This window comes from Macrosteles quadrilineatus, unplaced genomic scaffold (assembly GCF_028750875.1).
Source record: "Macrosteles quadrilineatus isolate MER2022 unplaced genomic scaffold, UCM_ALF_1.0 Scaffold_1__1_contigs__length_201487025, whole genome shotgun sequence".
NCBI lineage: Eukaryota > Metazoa > Arthropoda > Insecta > Hemiptera > Cicadellidae > Macrosteles > Macrosteles quadrilineatus.
The window spans coordinates 17,569,815-17,590,074 of NW_026542594.1; the positions used below are offsets into that span (position 1 = coordinate 17,569,815).

The window sequence follows — 20,260 nt, forward strand, 5'->3', positions numbered from 1 at the left end:
ATTTAAGTGATTCATCTATGTAAACACCTAGAAATTTATGAGACGTTGCCAATTTAAGGGATTCAATTTTATTACCATTGTTTCTGACAGAAAATTTTATTGTTTGCGTTTTTTCAAGATTAAGTTTTAATCCATTGTTCAAGAACCAACCTTCCATGTCATGAACCACATTTTCAAGAGAAGATAGCATTTCAGAAGTACTATTATTTTTTATCAAGGCTGTTGTATCATCTGCAAAAAGAATTAGTTCCTGATCAATAGCTTTAGGGAGGTCATTAATGTAAATTAGAAAGAATAGAGGACCTAAGATTGAACCTTGGGGCACACCTGCCGATAGGTTTTCCCATGGCGAATAGTACTTGATCTTATCCAGTGTTATTACAGTTCTTTGTTTTCTATTAGAAAGGTAAGAACTCAATAGAGAGTGACAACTTCCCCTAATACCATAATCACTCAGCTTGAGCTGAAGGACTGAGTGATCAACACAGTCAAAAGCTTTGGACAGGTCACAGAAAACACCAGCTGTAGCCTGAGACCCGTCCAAAGCCTGGGTAACCTCATTTATAAACTGTGTTAGTGCAGAACCTGTGCTTAAATTTTTCCTGAATCCAAATTGTTTGTTATAAAATAGATGATTGCTTTCAAAATAACTAACCAATCTCAAATTTATGACCTTCTCAAATATTTTAGAAAAATTACTCAATACAGAAATTGGACGGTAATTGTTAATATCCGATTTTAGGCCCTTTTTAAATATTGGTGAGATTTAGGAAAGTTTTAGTTTATCCGGAAAAATTCCATGTATTAAACACTGGTTAATAATTTGAGATAAAGGTTCAGCAATGATATTAACAGTGGCTTTTATCAATTTAATTGGGATCTCATCCCAGCCAACGGATGATTTGTTTTTTAGTGACAAAACAATCTTTTTGATTTCCTCCACATTAGTTAGCCTGAGGCTGCACAATGATATCCCATTATCATTACAGATATGTTTCACTGAAGCATGGACTCCATTAACAGAAGCCTTTTGAACATTTAAGTTACTTACTGTATTCGAAAAAAAATTGTTAAAAACTTTAGCAATACTTCCAGGATTACCAAGCTCATAACCATTTGTATCTTTCAAAACTATTCTTTCTTTTGGTTTTTGGTTTGTATTGCCAAGCTCTTGATTTACAATTTGCCAAGCTGCCTTAGTTTTGTTTTCTGATGTTTTTATAAAATTGCTATTCGCTAGTAATTTTGCTTTTTTTACAACTTTGTTAAATATGTTTTTATAATGCTTAACATATATAATAAACTGTTGGTCATTACTGAGCTTGGCTTGCATGTGCAATTGTCGTTTTGTTTTACTTGACATTTTTATACCTTGAGTAATCCAGTTTACAGAGAAAGACTTGGTTTTAGAATTATTACTATTATTTTTAAGAAACTTTGGAGGAAATATAGAATTAAAAGTCAAAAGAAAATCACTTAAAAAGTTACTAAAGTTTTCATTTGGGTTCAGGACTGGATCAAATGTAAAATTAATATTTTGGTTTAAATATGTACAAAATTCATCAATTTTTCTATTTGAAATTATTCTTTTGGTGTAGGAACTTGTATTATTATTATTACCAGTAGTCAATATATTCTTATATTGCCCAGGGAGGCTCAGGAATATGGCGTTATGGTCAGATAAACCTAAATCATTATTCAATTTGTGGTCTACTTTATACATTTTTTTTGTAATCATGTTATCTATACAAGTAAATGAATTGGCAGTTATTCTAGTTGGCTCATTAAACTGCAAACAGAAACCATTACATTCAACAATTTCCTTAAACCTACTTGTGATTGCATCATCCTTTAAAATGTTTATATTAAAATCCCCTGTTATAAAAACATTTTTCCTTTTGGCTTTTTTTTGTAAACTAACAAGTAGCTTTTCAAGTTTGTCCAAAAACAATTTACTTGAATTATAATTTGGCACTGTATAAATGGAAAAAAATACTGAATTGAAATCTACAAGTTCGATAGCAGAACATTCAAAAATAAAATCTTCATTTAAATAAGAAAATGCAGCGACAATTTGGGCCGTGGTATAATACGACCGCGGATGATAGACCTAACCGAATGCCGAGAAGAAATTTAGAACAATTAATCGATGTAAATGCGACGATCAACCAAAACCATGAATCAATTCCGCCAAATGACAATGTTGTCAGTTTAGGAAGACAAAATTCCGATTGTCGTTTACCGATCGTAAACGATGACGAACCTTCGCCAATTAGACAAAATTCCAATTGTTGTTTACTGGATTTAAACAACCACAAATTGACAGAAGTAGTATCAAGTACGCCGAATACAAATCAAAATAGTCATGCCACTAGCTCACGTTACATAGATATTCGACCTTCGAACGAGTGTGAGAGAGAGAGAGAGAGAGAGAGAGTGCACAATACACGTCACTTCCGGCTGTAACTGGTGCGCTGTCTACTGACAACCATTGCCGCCGTGTTGCCACTCACCCTCCACAGTCACAACACACCCACACACACACCCGACCTGACAATCACACCTACACACACCATGACACACACACATACAGGCTCACGCATACAATGTCAATCAAACACTCTCCAAAACAGATCAAATTGTGGTAATCGAATTAATTAACAAATTGAATACAGTAGACGGTACAGATGAACTTGAATTAATTTCATTCCTTAAAAACGTTAAACCAATATTTGACATTTCTCCCAATTGTCACACTGAGATCATCAAGCTTATCATCCCTAAGGTCAAAGGTCAGATGTTTCAACTCTTTTTAGAGGCAGTATTGGGTAACGTACGCTGGAATGTCTTACATGACGAGATATTACACAGATTTATTCCGTCAATTAGGCGACGAGAAATTACATCATTCGAGTTGGATCGACCGCAACAACCGAATGAGTCTTATTCGGAATACGTTGATCACACTATATCAATCGCGTTTGCGTTAAAATCGACGATGTCAGAAGGTGAGGTGATTGAAATTGCTTTAACAAAGTGTAATCCAATTGTTCGAAGTCATTTTTCGTTCGGTCAAATGCCACAAAGCCTGTTCGAATTGAAATCATTCGCTAATCGGATCACTAGTTCAATGTGAGCCGAAGAGAGATACTTTGGTAATGCAAATCGACGCCCGTTTGTCAATTCGTCATCTAGGGTTGTTAATCAAACTCGACATGATCCGTCTACGTCACCAAACGATTTACGCAACAGGCCCAGGGAAAAAATTGTAAAATGTTATCGTTGTCAGAATGAAGGTCATATCGCTAGGAATTGTAGGATGTCTTTAAACTAGGTTCCGACGTTGTCAAGGTCAAACTACGTCGCACTGTGATAATATCGGCGCTCATTTTAAGCATTTGTTAGAGTAGCACCGTGAATATCAAAGGTCGCATGTCACCGGTGTAGGGCGAATTTTATCTTTATCTTTTTCACAGCTTGGTATTTAGCGTTTAGGTGAAAATTTGTACATGCATCGAAATGATCGCAAACGTCAAAAAATTCGCCGAACTGCAGGTTGAGGAGTGTTTTTATTTAGGTTTAAGTCGATTCAGTTGTGATTGCCAAATCAGTTGTTGCGTTCGTGATGGGATTCGACCTGCATCGAAATGATAGTAAATGTCGAGTTTCTTATCGATCCGTAAACTGTTGTGATGGTTTTCTTCAATTACAATACGCCAGCTTGATAACAAAGAATTGATATGCCCCGCATTCGGAAAAAACCGTGTTGTGAAATTCCACTCGGTCAGACAAGAAGCTCCAAAACATGTTTTAAATGTTCGTTCGTGTGCAAAACCGTCGGAATCAATGTTAACGTGTCAAAAATGTGTGTAATTAAATGTTTTGTATTGTCTGTGTTTTTAGTGTCATTTTATTATTAACAATGTGACGTTTCTCAATTGAATAATATGAGTGAAAATGAGATGAGAAATATTTTAAATGAAAATGAGAACGTAAACAAGTTTTAATTATTGGCAATTGTTAAATACGATGGACATTGATAGAATAAACAACCAGTAGTTGACCACTACAAACAAATCAGCTGTTGACCAACTACAGCCACTACACTGCCGACCACACAACAATGGACTATGAGACAAACTGTTCGAGACACCTCCTCATCATGCTCTGCGGGTGGTCACTTAGGTGATACACCAAAATGTGGTTCTGCGCACGGGACGCCTTTGTGTGATGTTGAGGCACGATAAACACTGATCTTTGTTAAAAAAAGTTCACTCCAAACATCATTGTTATTAATTATATTGGAATATTTATACTGCTATTACCATTAAATACTCCAACAAGTACGACAAACAAATATAGGTTTAGAAATGGGAACAAAAATAAACATCCTAGCTTTTGCGGACGATGTAGTAATTCTGTCAAAAAACAGAAATGACCTAGAGGAGCTAACCAGACTGTTCATAAAAAAATCAGAAAAAATGGGCCTAAAGATTAATGATGAGAAGACAAAATATATACACTTCACGAGACAGCCAAATGAAGTGAGGACAAATGAAATTAGTATAGATGGACATACTTTTGAAGTTGTTGAACAATTTAAATATCTAGGGGTAATTATATCAAGCAGCAATAGTGAAGAAATGGAAATAAATTATAGGATTGCTCAGGCCAATAAATGTATGTATTCTTGTAAGAAATTGTTGACTTCAAAGATTCTCTCACATAAAACGAAAATAAAAATATATCATAGTATAATTCGACCAGTATTAACATATGGAGCTGAAACTTGGATTTTAAATAAAAAAGAAGAAAACAAAATGATTGTTTTTGAAAACAAAATTTTAAGAATGATATATGGACCAATACAAGAAAATGGAGAATGGAGAAAAAGACATAATAGGGAGATAAGGAATATGTACAATGATTATGATGTAGTAGCACACGTGAAAGCAAGGAGAATAAGATGGGCAGGACACGCACTACGGAGAGAACGAGGTTCACTACTAAAAGAAGCAAGTATAGGAAAGCCAGAAGGGAAACGACCATTAGGAAGGCCCAAAAAGAGATGGTGGGATAGTGTTTCCAAGGACGTCAGAGAAGTGGGGGCAGAAGTGGAAGAGGCAGAAGATCGAGAGAGATGGAAAGCAGTTGTTGGTGCGGCCAAATCCCGCCTTGGGCATAAATGGCCATGGGAGTGAGTGAGTGAGTGCTATTACCATTACCTAAATTGTTGTTACCATTGTATATTTATATTGTTGTCATTGTTGTTAATTGTAATTGTGTTATGTGTTATCGTCGTGACATCCTGGCTGGACCAAAAATGCTCCGAGGTGAAGTGATAGGTCGGATTGTCCTTTTTGGCCGGTCGGGGATAATTTTTTTCTGCTAGGGGGCATTTTGTACCAATTTGTCGTGTTTTACAACAAATCAATATGAGTAAACGCGAACAGATAGTCAGCTGATCGAACCATAGGCAAAGTACCCACAATGCACTACGAGGAGTGGGGGTGAAATTGGCCAGCCATGGAAAGATCTTCGTCTCCCAGTCGTTCCCTTCCCGTCCTACGCGTAGTTAGTTGAGCTATCAAATCGATCAAGCAAATTAAATTCAATCCGTGGTGTTTGTCCGGACAATTATTATTTTCATCAATCGTTAAGCCTATATCCCGCAGGGATATATTTGTCACGCGAGGTGATAATAGAATCAGTTTTGAAAAAGAAAGTGTTGTAAAGTAACTTTACCGGCAAACAAAGACCGCCATTGGAAATTTCGCGTTCGTTGACCAAATCATTTAATCGCGTTTTTTGGGGTAAAAGCTCAGCTAATTTCATATTCCCTCCTATATCCCAGTGTTTGTGTCATTGTAGGACGTCCAAAATTTGTAAGTAATCAATGTTATTTATTGTTATAGTTATAGTTTTCAGTGAGTCGCACATGGTGTAGAATTTTCCTGTTATAGTTTGTTACATCTTGTTATATAAGCACATGTTTTCAGGTTCAAGTTCTCATTGGTATTTTTAATATCCATTTCTGGTATATCAATCTGTAACATAGTAAACTGTGTTTTCCTACAGTTACCTAACAATGTACATGTTCTCTCACTGATTTGAGAAAGCAAAGTGGCCAATTCGCTCATCAGTGAGACAATGTTAACTTTGTCTCACTCCAGATTTGCAACATGAAGGCACGAAATAGTGAGCGCGTAACATGCAGGCAACGTCGTATGCGCGCGAAATACGTTGGCAGCACTGGCTGTAAATCAGCTGGTCAGCTGTTGTACTGTTGTATTTGTCGTTTCACATTAAATGTTATATTAAAAGTTCACTTCTGTGTAAAAATAGGTTATGTTTCTTCACCAATTTATTTGTTTTATGGTAACTGTAGGAAAAGTATAATGTGCAACTCGAGTTCAAAGTACAATTGTCTCACTCGAGAAACCATTCCTCACTCGCCTACGGCTCGTGAGTAAGGATTTCTCTCGAGTTAGTCAATTGCTCACTTTTCTCACTAGTTGCACAAATAACTATTGTCTCATTATATCAAACTAATTGAATTGTACAGGATTTTGCATTTATATTTAATGTAAATTGTAAATTATTTTACTGATACATATTCATTAACAGAGTCATTGTTTCATTTTGTGGCAATATTCAATCAGAGATAAATTAAGAGTGCAACAGCCATTATTTTATTTGGGGAAAAGTCAAATAATATTGAAAGTGGAGGTAGGCAGCTGGTTCGGCTAGATACGGAGGTGTTAATTGGGGTAGTGTGTGTGTTTGTTAATAGATGAACCGCCAAAGTACCTTTTAGCCATAAAATAATAAGCAATCTTCTATCATATATTACTGCGATTAAACAGAAACACTGTTTAACAAGGTTGGACTACGAGACTCGATCTTCGTTTTTAAATCGTTGGCCAACAAAAGGATTTGCTGGTACTGGTCATCTCAAAAAGTAAAGTAAATTTCACACCTCATTTGGCATTTTCGGAATCAGTGTGTAACCGCGCCACATACTTCCCTTTCAATGGGTTCATTCATAATTTTTTGATTAAAGTTATAATTGATTGTTGCACTCGAAGCTTATATTGTTAGTAAATTACAGACATACAAACATTTGTAAATTACACATTGAAAGAAATATTGAAGCGTAAACGTTTTTTATTCTGCGAAATAAATTGAATTGTTATATATTTTAATAGTTCTCAATATCCGGGGTATTTCAATTTAGCATTAATAGTCATTCAATAGAAGGTTGGTAAACACAGTAATATAAAAGGCCGCTACAAAAGATTCACATTTGAAGTGCAACACTAGATTTAGTGTGTTAGTGAGCAGAGTAAATTCAGTGCACTTTAAGATTTATTAATATTTATATCAGTCTGGAAGAACTTCATTCCACAGTATCAGAGACGTCCCATAAGGATCTCTGGGGATAATTTTATTCTACAGGGCCCACTCAAATATTATTTTAACATCAAGCTTCCACTGCCAAACGCTCTGTTGTTTATATTATTCACAGTTCTTCCAACCCAGGGGCAACCAAAATTTGTAAAGATTGAATAGTCAGAGAGTTATTGAGGTGATAACAAGGAGAGTAAAACATATATTTAAATACATATTTAAATATATAAGTCAGAGTTTTCTTTTTTAGCGAATTTCCCATATAGGGAATAAGCTATTACCGTAGTACTCATGGTAAGACCTGGACCCGGGACCGATTTTTTTTTCGTTTTGAGGTCCCTAGAGGCCAAAAACACCATCCGTTCAAATTCATATATATATATATATATATATATATATATATATTTATATATGTGTCCGTTAGCGCGATAACTCGAGCAAAAACGATCCGATTTTGATGAAATTTGGTACAAACGTGTAAACCTACGTTTATTCGAACGAGTTCGCGAACCAGCATGATCGGACCATGGGAACGGGGGTTTTTGGGGGGTTTTATGGGGTAAAAATGGGTTTTTCCTACTTTTGACTCAAAAAACATAAAATTTTGCAATTTCTTTCCAAACTATTTTGTAGAGCTTAAAAAAACAAATAATTTAGTATATAAAGCGTTATAATGCACCTAATGGTTACGGAGAAAATTTAAAAAATTTGTAAATTTAAAATTCCCATGTTATTCTTATGGAGAATAAGTAAACTGTTGTAGTTTGCTTGTTTATTAACATTTTTTGCCCAAATTTAGAAAATGTTTTTATTTCTTACTAACTATTAACATGTTACATAAAAAACACTTTTACCCTCCCTGTTGCAGCAAACCTAAGTATGTGTTAAACTGATTCTATTTAAATAGGGAATAAATGTGATATTTTTAAGGAGACATTTTAGTGTAAATCCAATCAGGCAAATGGAAATTCGCTTAGTCTGCAGGTTTGCTGCGGCGGGGGTATTCTTTACATAGGATAAGTAGCTGTCTAACATGACCTGTCAGACAGTTATCTCAGAAGTAGTCAAAAAGACCTGCACAAATATTTTTCACTGTGATTGAGCTGTTAGATATATTTCAGTACTACTAACCAAACATTTACAAGGGTGGTAAACACGCATTGCCACCACCCTAACATCTAGGTTCTCTTGCAAAAGTGTACGACCTCTGAGCACTCACAACTTTTGTGAAACGATTTTGTACTTTCTCATTGTTAGCTCTGTCTCTTTTTCACAAGCTCTTCAAACTATTTTAAACCATCTTAAAGTTGTACAAGTCTAAATTTCCTTCAAGTTTTCTTATCATACTAATTGTTGGAAATGTTTAACCGAAACGGCACACGGAAGATTTCTCAGGTGCCGTTTGACGTCACTAACTGCTGACGTCAGTCAAGGGAACACTATTACCGCAACGATACGGTATTGAGCCATCGGCCTCTGTGGTGTAGTGGCTAGCGTGTCAGGCCGATAATCCGAATGAACCGGGTTCGAATCCCGCTGGTAGCATTAACTTTTTGTCAACATTTTTTTCATATCAGCAAGTTTGGTTGGTTTGGTTAGGTTATGACGGTTTAATTTTATAATTAAAAATTAAATCAAATGAAATTAAAAAATTATAAAGTTGAATTTTAGGCATTTATAATTTTATTTTATGAACAAAACTATTTTTTAGATTAGTAAACCTTCATTCGATTTTTTCATTATCAGCACATTTGGTTAGTTTGGTTAGGTTATGACAGTTTAATTTAATAATAGAAAAATTATAAAATTGTCTGTTTCTTCAGACGCAGCTAGTGACGTCAAACGGCACCTGAGAAATCTTCCGTGTGCCCCACCGATGTTTAACTCAATTATCTCTGAAGTATTTTTGAACAATACTTTGGGAAAACCATATGTTATTAGTTGTCAATTTTCATAGTTTGAATAATGATATAATTGTGTTTTAAGAAATATAATAAACAAAATGTAACTTTTTAAAACTGGTTTATTTTAATTTTACAGAAATCCGTTTATTTGCAGAGTTTTCTTACACTAATATCATAAATGTGAAAGTTTGTGTGTTTGTTTGTTTGTTTGAAGTTCAATCAAGCATTAAATACTGGTCGGATTGGGCTGAAATTTGGTATGATGATAGCTCACATTCCCGATTAACATATAGACATACAGTATTCTTAACTCAAAAGTCCTTTCGGGCTCCGTCCCAGTGGCTTTGGAGTGTCCCATGTTAACCTTATGAGTAGTCATATTAAAAAGGAATTAAAGAATTTTGTCAGCTGTTTCAACTGCAGAAGTTGGTTCTATGATATTCAATATCATTAATAAGTTATAAGGTTTACCAACACGGTGCAACACTATTATTTTTTTGCATTTATGACAACAGTTAATTTGAACCAAGCAGCGACAAAAATCTGTAATACAAAATGAGAAGTGTCAAAGTAGGATTGTTTACAGTTAAGTTTGAGTTTTTAATTTATAAATAATCTTTTGATATTGTGCAAATATTCAATAATTTATTATTTTTTTGTTTAAAGGCTTAGTGGTAGAACATAATGGCTATGGTAGATGTGTTATACTATTGCACACCGAAAATTAAACCAAATTTTCTCGAATCGTGTCCTCTCCCATTGCAAACGCAAAGCATGAGTATATCTGCAATAAGAATAAGCATTGTATACTTACTTATACGCCAACCCCGTACGAAGGAGGGGTATTCTGCAAGTTATTATTAGTTTTCAGACTCTCCAAATGATTCTCCTTTTCACAATTTCAACCCGATTCTTCAACTCCTCCAAAGGTCTGTTTTAGTAACAACCACATGAACTTGTCCACCACTCACCAGGCATGAGTTTACGTAGTTTTTCAACTCCCAGACCTCCCACCACCTCACTGATGCCTTGTGCAGCTCCAGACCTGTCTACAGAGCTGGACTCTGACGTGAGTGTCTGCATCAACCAGGGCAGCAGATCCTCAAAGCTGGACTCTCCCATCCCTCGCACCATGGCTCCTAGAGCTCTGGCAGACACACTACGAACCTGCACAATAGTGACATCTAATTATAAGTTATTTTAAACTCTTTTGCAAAAAATATGTAGAAACAAATTTTAATTAAACTTTCAAATGAAAATTAACATAAGTGGCATTTGCTCAAAGAAAAACCTGATACTCACCTCGGGTACAGGATCCAGCAAAGAAGACTTGAGCCCAGGTATGATGGTAGGAAGGTAGGGCGTAAGGTCCTTCTGATCAGTCAGGGAGTACATGTTGCCGATGATCTGAGCGGCCATCTTCCTGGTCTCTGTGCTGCGATCCATGAACGCCCGCTGTACAACAGGCATGATGAGAGCAAGGGAGGGGGCGTCTATGAAGTGTACAAACTTGGTGTCAAGTAGTGTCTGCAGACAGGTGGCGGTCTTGTGGCTAGGATCTTGTAGCGCTTCTAGTAGCACCGGGACAATGGCTACACAAATATAAGAACCACTTACTAATCTTTAAATAACTAACTTGTTAAGGAGAAAGGAAGGATACACAGTTCCTTTCTGCTTAACGAGTTTTCAAATCCAGGTTGCTTTTTTCCTGTCAAAAATTTAATCTTTGTATTGTGTGTGCTACGTACACATTTGAAACCAGGATAAACTATTCATTATCCGAGATACAGTTTTTACATTAGATGTTCCTATGTAAGTAAATATTTTTAACATACTTTAGTAAGTTTTCCCCATATGAAAATATTGCAAGACTAAAAAGGAAGATAAAGATAAAAACAAAAATCAAATTCAGTAGTTCAGTTTCAATTTTCTTGGTAATTAGTAAATATCAGTTAAGAATAACTATATTAGTTTTACGGATTAAATTTAGTTTAAGTTAAAAGAATAAAATACACTTTCTCATGGCTTAGCCACAGCAAGGGGGGTAGGGGCGGGGACTTTTGACTGAACACTTGTCTAAATCGTAGTAGTAGATGGGCAAAAAATCAGTTTTTTACTGTATTTTCCCTCCTAAAAACACAGGTTGACTGGACTATAAAGAAATTAGGTGAAATCTCCAGGGAATTCGGGATTCCGTCTAACACTTAAATGAAGATTTTGAAAAACCAGGGAAAGTATGAGGCTAAAGGTCAAATCAAAACAAATCATGTGTTTTAATATGGTAAAAACAGTGTTGGGATAAAATAATCCCTATATCAGAATTGACTTTGTAAGAGTTAGTATTATTTTCAGTATTATACCATTTATATGCATGATAAATTGTTTTGATTCCACAGTTGCACTCCAGTATGTATAAATAGCTTGAGCTCTATTTATAAAGGTTTTTGCGAGTGAAAGCCGAGTTATAAAGGTCACACCTCAGTATCTCGGATTTTCGGTATATGGCACCATCATAACTCAAACCTTGCTTACTCAAAAAACTTGATAATTATTTTTTCGCATACCCCTACTATTTCTAGGGGGTTAGGGCCTGATATGATTACCAGTAAAGAAACAGTAGTACTTAGCTTCAGTAGATAAAAATTTGTAACGTAATGTGTACCTAACACAATGTCATAAAGACTATAATCTGCTATTGCGGCGGCATCATGAACATCTCCCCCAATCATAGCGCCATCCTTAACATGTCCCAAGGTTACGGCACTAACAAGATCATCTTTCGTGAAGATCTCATAGTTTACAAATAAAGATAATACTTGACACAACTATAAAGCAAAACTACGTACAATAATTTCATGTAATCATCAAACTCTGAGATGCGAAGACATCACTGACCTTGAATCTCCGGATTCCTGATGACTGAACCGATGAGTTTGAGAGCCTGAGCCCCGGCCTTCTGTACCTTAATGTGGGAGTCACTCAGCACTTCTATCAGCTTGGGTACAATGCTGGGCAGACATGAGGACAGCTGCTTGGGAGCACAGAACGCCATGGCTCCTAGCAGTTCTACAGACCCTATGTAGACATCATCACTCGATGAGCATTTAGATTTCTCTTTAGGTAAATAAATAAATAATTCTTTATTGTCACATTACGTTTTAAATCATAGCAAAGCTAAAAAACAGATGACATTGTCAAGATTAAAAACTAACCTAAAATATACAACCGTGGACCATACGACTCGCGCCGTGAACAACACGACTTGCACCGTGCGTAGATGACTTCTTGCCACATTTGTTCAGTCTGTAAAAATGGATACCAAACAAGCATGCTCTTTTTATACTTGCTACATCGTCAAAGCAAAAGAGGCGTAATAGGCTAAAGTGGGTAGCCTACACTCTATAAACGTGCAAAGGCCAGTAACAGGAGCATTCTTTTTCTTTTCATTTCTTTTCTTTTCTAAGAAAAAACGAAAGTAAATTTTATAATTATTTTTCCGAATGTCAGTTGCTTCATTTGATGAAATGTAAGTAAAAGTGTAAGGAGGCTTAATTGAAACAGAATATCAAGATGAGAGATGCCGTGTCCCAGCTGTGGAAAGACTTGCCGTTAGTCTCAGGTTTTGCGCTAAAAGGTGTATTTTATGTATTATACAAATTGTGTAAGCTCACTTAATTTCCAAAAAAATCTGGTTAATCTTTACAAACGAGCTTTGTGGCCTATCTTAAGGCATGACTAACTGTTTAAAAACCAATGTTTGATAGTAAATAATACTATGTACCTGTAAACTGTTCAGATAAGTTATTTTTTATTTTTACAATTATTTTACAAAAGTGGAAGATTCCGCCTTTTGTGATGGATGTACTACACCTCTCGAATCCAGGAAGACACTGAAATAAACAATGTCTGCGCATGCGCTAGACCGAGTCGGGACGGCCCCCCATCGACCTGTGTGAACGCATCCATAAGAGACCATGGTGTTCAAGAGGTCGAGTACGGCGCGACGCCGCGTCGTCGCTTGAAGGAGGTCGTGATGTCCACGGCCGCCGTGGACGGCACGGCTATATTTTTTATTGTGATGTAGGTACTTTATGCAATCTAAATCTTATGAACTAGAATAATGATAGTGATTTTACTACCCTCATTGTTAACCCATTGTTTGATACTCAATTTATATAGGCCCTCCTAAATAATTAGTTCTAGGCCTGGGTCTGTTGATTCTTTGGAAGAGCTTTAATATAGCCTATACCAAGAAAATTGGATTGAGCCTGAGATAAACTAATGCTTTGATATGTGTGGATGTTATCTTTGCAAATTAAAAGATAATAATCTTTCTCTGTGCTAATCCAAATTTTAGATTCAGAAAAAGCTTTGCAAGAGTTGTATCCATCTTATAATTAGTTTTGAAGCTGATAAAAAAGACGCTCTTTGCCATTACTTCATCATAACCTCCAGCTTTTCATTTTCGTCTGTTGATTGTTAACAGCTGGAAACTACACTGTCTTCGTACTGAATAATTTGATATTGATATGTTTTTAGAAGTCTAAAAAACAACTAGACATTGTGTTGGTTGGAAATAATTTACCAGTTGTGTGAAATTATATTGTCAAATAAATGCTTCAAACATGTTTATTCCTAAAAGTTCTTATCCTAATTTTAAAACCACTTTATCATGGATATTCAGAGTATCTCAGAGTAAAATAGGTAAAGCAATAGGTAAAATAGGTGGTAATCTTAACTGTGTTTTTTTTTCTTGACACAATCCTCTAAGGAGTAAAAGGTTTTAATAATGTATGGTAGATTTGCAAACTGACATTCAATTTTAGAAAAAGTCCCTCGGGCTCAGTAAAGCTGTAAGCTACTAATGCCAATAATAGATAATTCTTTATTTATGACGATGTAACTAATAATGCTATTGTAAGTACGAGGTTTTTATACTTAGGAGATTAGGAGGCAGGGAATGAATGATTCATATTGCATGGTGGAAACATATAATTTTTCTTTTCTTCTTGCTTGCAGTCTTGAAGCCAGTCCACAGGCCCTAACTTGTGATAAGGTTATAATTGATTTTTTTATGTTATGATCCTTTTATATTAAGTTCCATTCAAAACTTGTTGTAATTATAAGCCTAGCTATTTAGATATTTCAACAGTTATGAAAATGGGAAAGAATTTCTTGAACAAACAAATGTATTTTCTTTTCTTCTTTCTTGCAGTTGAGCCAATTCCTAAGCTGTAAATAAGTTATGCACATGAAATAATGTACATAAATACAATGTTTTTTTCATATTTTATTATAAAGTAATATTATAAACACAGATAGGAGTTAAAACAAAAAGAATCCGGTAATTAGTAATTTTTGGCCCGACCCAATTTTGGACCGAAACCCAAGGGCCAAGATTATTGGCCCCTCTACCCGAACCAAAAAAGTCTGACTCGCAGACCCCTATTTAATTTTTTGTTTTGACATTGCAAATGATGAGAAGTTTTTTGTAAAGTGTAAGCAGTATGAGACATGTTTTACTTCTGTAAACATAACCAAAACAAGTCACTCCAAAATCATTCTAAAAATAACAGAATGATTTTGGAGTCTGAAAAATTGTTAGGAAGATACTTAACTAGTAAGACTGTTGTTTTATACTGATAAATTTGGTATTTTTGTAGGTCTGAAGCAATGTATACCTTGTAGTTTGTAGGTCTGATTTTATAAATGTAAACCAATTGAAAGTTTCAGTATAAATCTTACAAATGTTTTTATTTTTTACACCAAAACATATCTTTAATTAAATCATTATCATAAAATAGTTAACATGCTTAACAATATGATTCCGCAAGTAAAAATTATGAAGTAGGCAAGTAAAGCAGCTCACTGACATTTTGAGCAATACAGCTTCTTCTAAAATTTGATTGAAAATAAATATTTTTCACCATACATATATGTCATATGTATGGATAGGCCTAATACCACATCAACATAAATTTGCATTACACAAAAATGTGGTAAATTTAGTTATTGTTATTTCCCTCCATTGACAAGTATGGATAGAAAAATGCCGTATTGCTTTGAATCGAGTTGAATCGACAATTTTTTGGTGCTTCGCACACCCCTAAAAATCCGACATACATGGGCAAAAACTATTTAATAAACTGTCTTAAGAATTAAAGAACGAAATACAGTCCAAGCATTTCAAAAGCAGCCTTGCTAATTTTCTTTTACGAAAAAACTTTTATAGTATAGAAGAGTTCATAAATGATCAGGTTGTGTAAAAATAAATTTGTTTTAACACATTTTTTAACTGATACATTTTGTTTATACAACTTTTGATTTTAAAGTTTTAGTTTATTTTAGTCTTTTATAACTCCTTAGTCTTAAGGTATTTTGTATTTTGACAATGTCACCTGTTGTATACCATTGCTATATTATGTAAACGTTAAGTGACAATAAATATTTATTTATTTATTTACTGTGAGATACAAAAGAAGTTTGTTTCAAATTTAAAATTGGACATTAATAAAATACCCAATAAGTATATCGTGTCTAAAAATACATACAGTAATACCGTCTGTTTGACAGTAGTTTATACGATTTTGGAAACATTTCATGATTTTTAATATTGATTAAAATAATGGTAAAGGATCAAAAACAAAAATATTAGACGCTGCACTCCAGTGAATCACTTTTGATTTGTTTGAAAAAAGAAAACGTAAGATCATTGTTTGAATTGATATGTTAGTTATATTAAGCAGCTGTTTAAATTGTTTAATTCAATGTTATTTTTTAATATAAAAAAAAATATGGTGTAGGCAAACATTATCTTTAAAAAGATTATATATGTAATAAACTTAACCTGTTAAATACGGTATTTGTTTGGTCCGAAATAAGCAGATTTTACTTTTATTTCTGGAGATTATACTGCAAAGCCAACTTCCTGAAAAAGCGTTCTGTATATTTTCATTTTGTCAGATTGGCAAATCAAATGGAATAAATTCAGTTATTTGAACAATAACAATGAATGTTTATTATGGGGTTAATTAAGAATGATGTATGAATGTACCTTTGGAGTTATGTCGAAGGACGTCGTGAGCGGCAAGGAAGCTGCCGCGGAGTCGAGTTGCGATGGTAGGTAAAATGGTAGAATGTCCTCAAGACGAAGGCACAACACTTGACACTATCTTCGTATGTTGGTGTCTTGATCTTGATGTCGGAATAGCGCACGTCTAAAGTCCATAAGGTCCAAAATGAGCGCTCACAAAATGTTGTTCCTACGCGACTGCGGTAGACCGGAAAGGGAGGATTCACTGCTAATGTTACTCATACTTACTCTCTTACTCCCATGGCCATCGATACCCAAGGTGGTATTTGGCCTCGCCAACTGAATGCCTCCATTTCTTCCGATCTTCAGCATCTTCCTCCATGATTCTTATGTAATAAGTTCACTTATGTAATAAGTAACAATGTTACTCATGTAATAAGTAATTTAAATCATTTAGCTAAGAAGTTTGATATTTGCAAGGTGTTTGAAGAGCGAAATTTACTCCAAAATCAACTGCACGCAAATTTACTATGGATTGCGGCTTCCATGAATAAAAGCAAAACATCTTTGGTATTACTCGATCATAAGTTTTTATGCCACTTAAGTTTATTAATGAGAAGAAAATTTTTTTTTTTAATTACTGTACTCTCAAAGTTGATGGGTTATATGACTAAGAAAATTCTCATTCTCATTTCTCATTCTCATCTCAATCTCATTCAATATATGTGGATTAAACAGTTCAGCAAAATGAGTTTTAAACTACTTAATAAGTGGCAATATTTATTGAATCAGTTGTGGAATTATAATCATTTAGTATACGACAATTCAAAGAATATATAATTTAACATTTCCAATACTATTCTTTCAAATGGGTTTAAAATCTTTGTAGGTTTGGGATTATAATCGCTTTAATGCGGGATGAACCCAACTTGCTCATCATTCAAGTTAACAGAAGTGATGGATTTACCACCTATGGATAATTGTTGGAAATCCACCAAAAACTTGTCCAATGACTTTGGTTAATTAATGGACAAGTTGTTATGATTCATTGTTGTTAACTGAGATTTGGTGGATTTGCCCACAAATAACATTGTTTTCACCAGCGACACCAGTAAGTGCGGCTGGATTCGCCCATGTTGCACCTACGTTCACTCATCCCGTTATGCGCAGAATTAGCCTACTCCTAGTAATAATACATTTCCTATTAGATAACGTTCAGTCTAAAGATACAAACAATTTGTTAAAAAATTCCCAAAAAAAATATCCTTTAAAGAAAGTGAAAATACATGATTATTTATATTACAAGTTTACCAGTTTTTGTCCTCCAAGAGTCCTCCTCCAGAGCAGCAAGTAGAGATGGAAGTACGAGCTTCACTCCATGGGCTGACAGTTTGCCCATCACAACCTGTAAACACAATCACTTGTAATCGTCAATATACGAGGTTCAATTAATTTGATATCACAGACGATTACTTAAGATTAAACTTCAGAAATGACAAATTAAATGTTAACAAAAACCATCTTCTTTAATTCTTTTATCGAACAACAACACTCTAAAACTATTATTAATTTTTTTAAACAAAACAATTAAAACATATGACTGTTTATTTATATTAATTAGTAAACAGTCTTTTGGCAAACTTAATATTGTGAAATAAGTTATCTATTGAGGGTTTTTTATAAATGATTATTCATCGTACATCACACTTTATAATATAAAAAATTAGAAAAATAAAATGAAATATAGACCTACTGCATATTAAAAAAAAAACAACAAAAAACATAAAACAATTAATTAAAATGATTGACCAATTTCTTTAAAATAAAACACTTAAAAACCCATTTACAGTTAGCTATTTATTTTTTTTCACTTGCGTCTAAGCCAGTGGCACTTTTAATTGAGTAAATTACAACACTTTAAAGGGAAATTGGTCCAAACCTATTAAAGTTTTGTGGATGTGTCGGGAATCGAACACATCCCTCCAGCACTTAAGGGTGTTCGAACGAAAATAAAATACTATTATTTTTTAAAGTATAATTGTTAAGGTCATTATAAGGGTAAGAAAAAATGTCACCTGAAATTTTTTAGTGGCCTAATAAGAGAGTTATGGGGCTTTGAAGTGCTAACTCCGTTTGCTTTCCAGCTCAAAAACGGTTTCGACTATATTCACCAAACTGCTCTTAAAAATTCCAAAAAATGTATCTTTACAAGCTAAAACATTTTATTTCCCATATCGTTTATAAATAAAAAAGTACCTTTTTTTGTAAATTCGATAACTGGTTTATTTTTAAATGAATCGAGAAAAGACGCATATCAGAACAAAGCCAATGATGTACAGAATGTATAAAAAAATACTCCAATGGAAAATTCTTAAGCGTTTAGAAGCTGGAAAGAAAACAGAAATCACGTAAAACCAGCGTGGCGTGCGATGTGAGTGTGTACAGTGCTCATACGCGCATTCACGGCGCGCGGGCGCACGCCCCTCCCTCCTCATCCCCCGCACCGGCCGCGCCTACCCTGGTTCCCGCGCGCTCTACCTGCTCTCAGCTAGCTGCTGCCAACCTGTCACTGGTCACGTGTTTTGTATTTTGTAGTTATATTTTGTTTCTCTTGTCTGTGGTTATTGTTAGTATTGTTAGTATTCGTATAAACCACTTCAACTATCTATAATATTAAAACGAAACAGTGTTTTTTTTTATTTCACGATTCTGAATCAACCACTTGACGGATTTTCATGATTTTTGTGTTGAAAGAAAGATAATTTTGAGAACTAGGGAATGTCGAAGCGATAATTTTAGTTTAGGGTCCCGGTTTTTTAGAAATTAAGTTTTAAATTTTAAAAAGTCTAGCAGCCGACGCTAAGATTCTAAACGTTAGCTTTTGGTATAAAATAATTTGCTTAACATAACAGCTGTAAAAATTCAGCTTTTGTGTCACTAATTCAGCATTTGGATAAAAATGTAAAGACATACTTAGGGTTGACTTATTTATACTATGTGTAATGCTAATTATTGATACGTTCAATTCTTCTGTAAGAGGATGACAGATTAATTAAATATGCTTAGTAAAATACTGTGATGTTCAAATTATTATTTAAAGCAATCTTTGTAATCTTCGATTTGTTTTAGAGCAATATAAATTGTTTTAACTTACAGCTGGTTAAATATAAACTATGGAACTATGAGGTTATTTTATTTTGTCTTATTTTGTCATTGATTATAGAAAATAAGTAAGATTAGTAGAGATAATTAGACCACAGTTTTAACCACAGTTTTAACCAAAATTAATTAAACCACAGTACAAATCGAGGCTCTGTACACGAGTCTTAATAAAAATGGATAAATGCAAATTATTTTACTGCTACGCTTTTCAAGGAAAGATTAGAAAAATAACAATGTTTACATGTTTTAATTCTTCATGGTAGCTTTTTGTTTACAATTAATATCTGTCTGCATTAACTTTGTTTGGATTAGGCCCGGAAATATTGATGTCATAAAAAGAAGATCAAGAATAATCAGGAATCACGATTTTAAATTACCACCACAACCTCAGCCGGGTTTTATACAAAGATAAACAGATGGATGACATAGATTCAACACAACGTCAACACTGACCTAGGATACTGCAATTAGACAAACCATCCTTTTATGAATTCGTGTTCAGTTGTGGTGAAAATATCACTTTTCTTTCAACTATGAATATAGACTTTTTATTCAACTATACACTTTTTCCGGTCAAGATGACGGGTCGTACAGTTCGTTATCCCTGTGGCGTCTGTGAAAAAACCGTGAATAAAGGAAATCCTGGAGTTACATGTGACGGATTTTGTTGTAAATCGTTCCATACCGATTGTGTGTCATTTGAAAGTGATAAATACCAATCTATAAAAGAGCTGGGGGATTCAGTCAAATG

General features: G+C 34.4%; 1 protein-coding gene across 1 annotated transcript in view; it reads right to left on the reverse strand.

Moving 5' to 3' along the window:
• Positions 1-20,260, reverse strand: part of LOC128994935 (eIF-2-alpha kinase activator GCN1) — a 300,111-nt gene that overhangs the window by 97,517 nt on the left and 182,334 nt on the right. Inside the window, exons 39-42 of the mRNA XM_054419780.1 lie at positions 17,659-17,752; positions 12,210-12,389; positions 10,617-10,906; positions 10,286-10,481 (exon numbers count right to left, since the gene is read on the reverse strand). Of these exons, the coding sequence (XP_054275755.1) occupies positions 10,286-10,481; positions 10,617-10,906; positions 12,210-12,389; positions 17,659-17,752 (760 nt within the window). The remainder of the gene's footprint in view (positions 1-10,285; positions 10,482-10,616; positions 10,907-12,209; positions 12,390-17,658; positions 17,753-20,260) is intronic.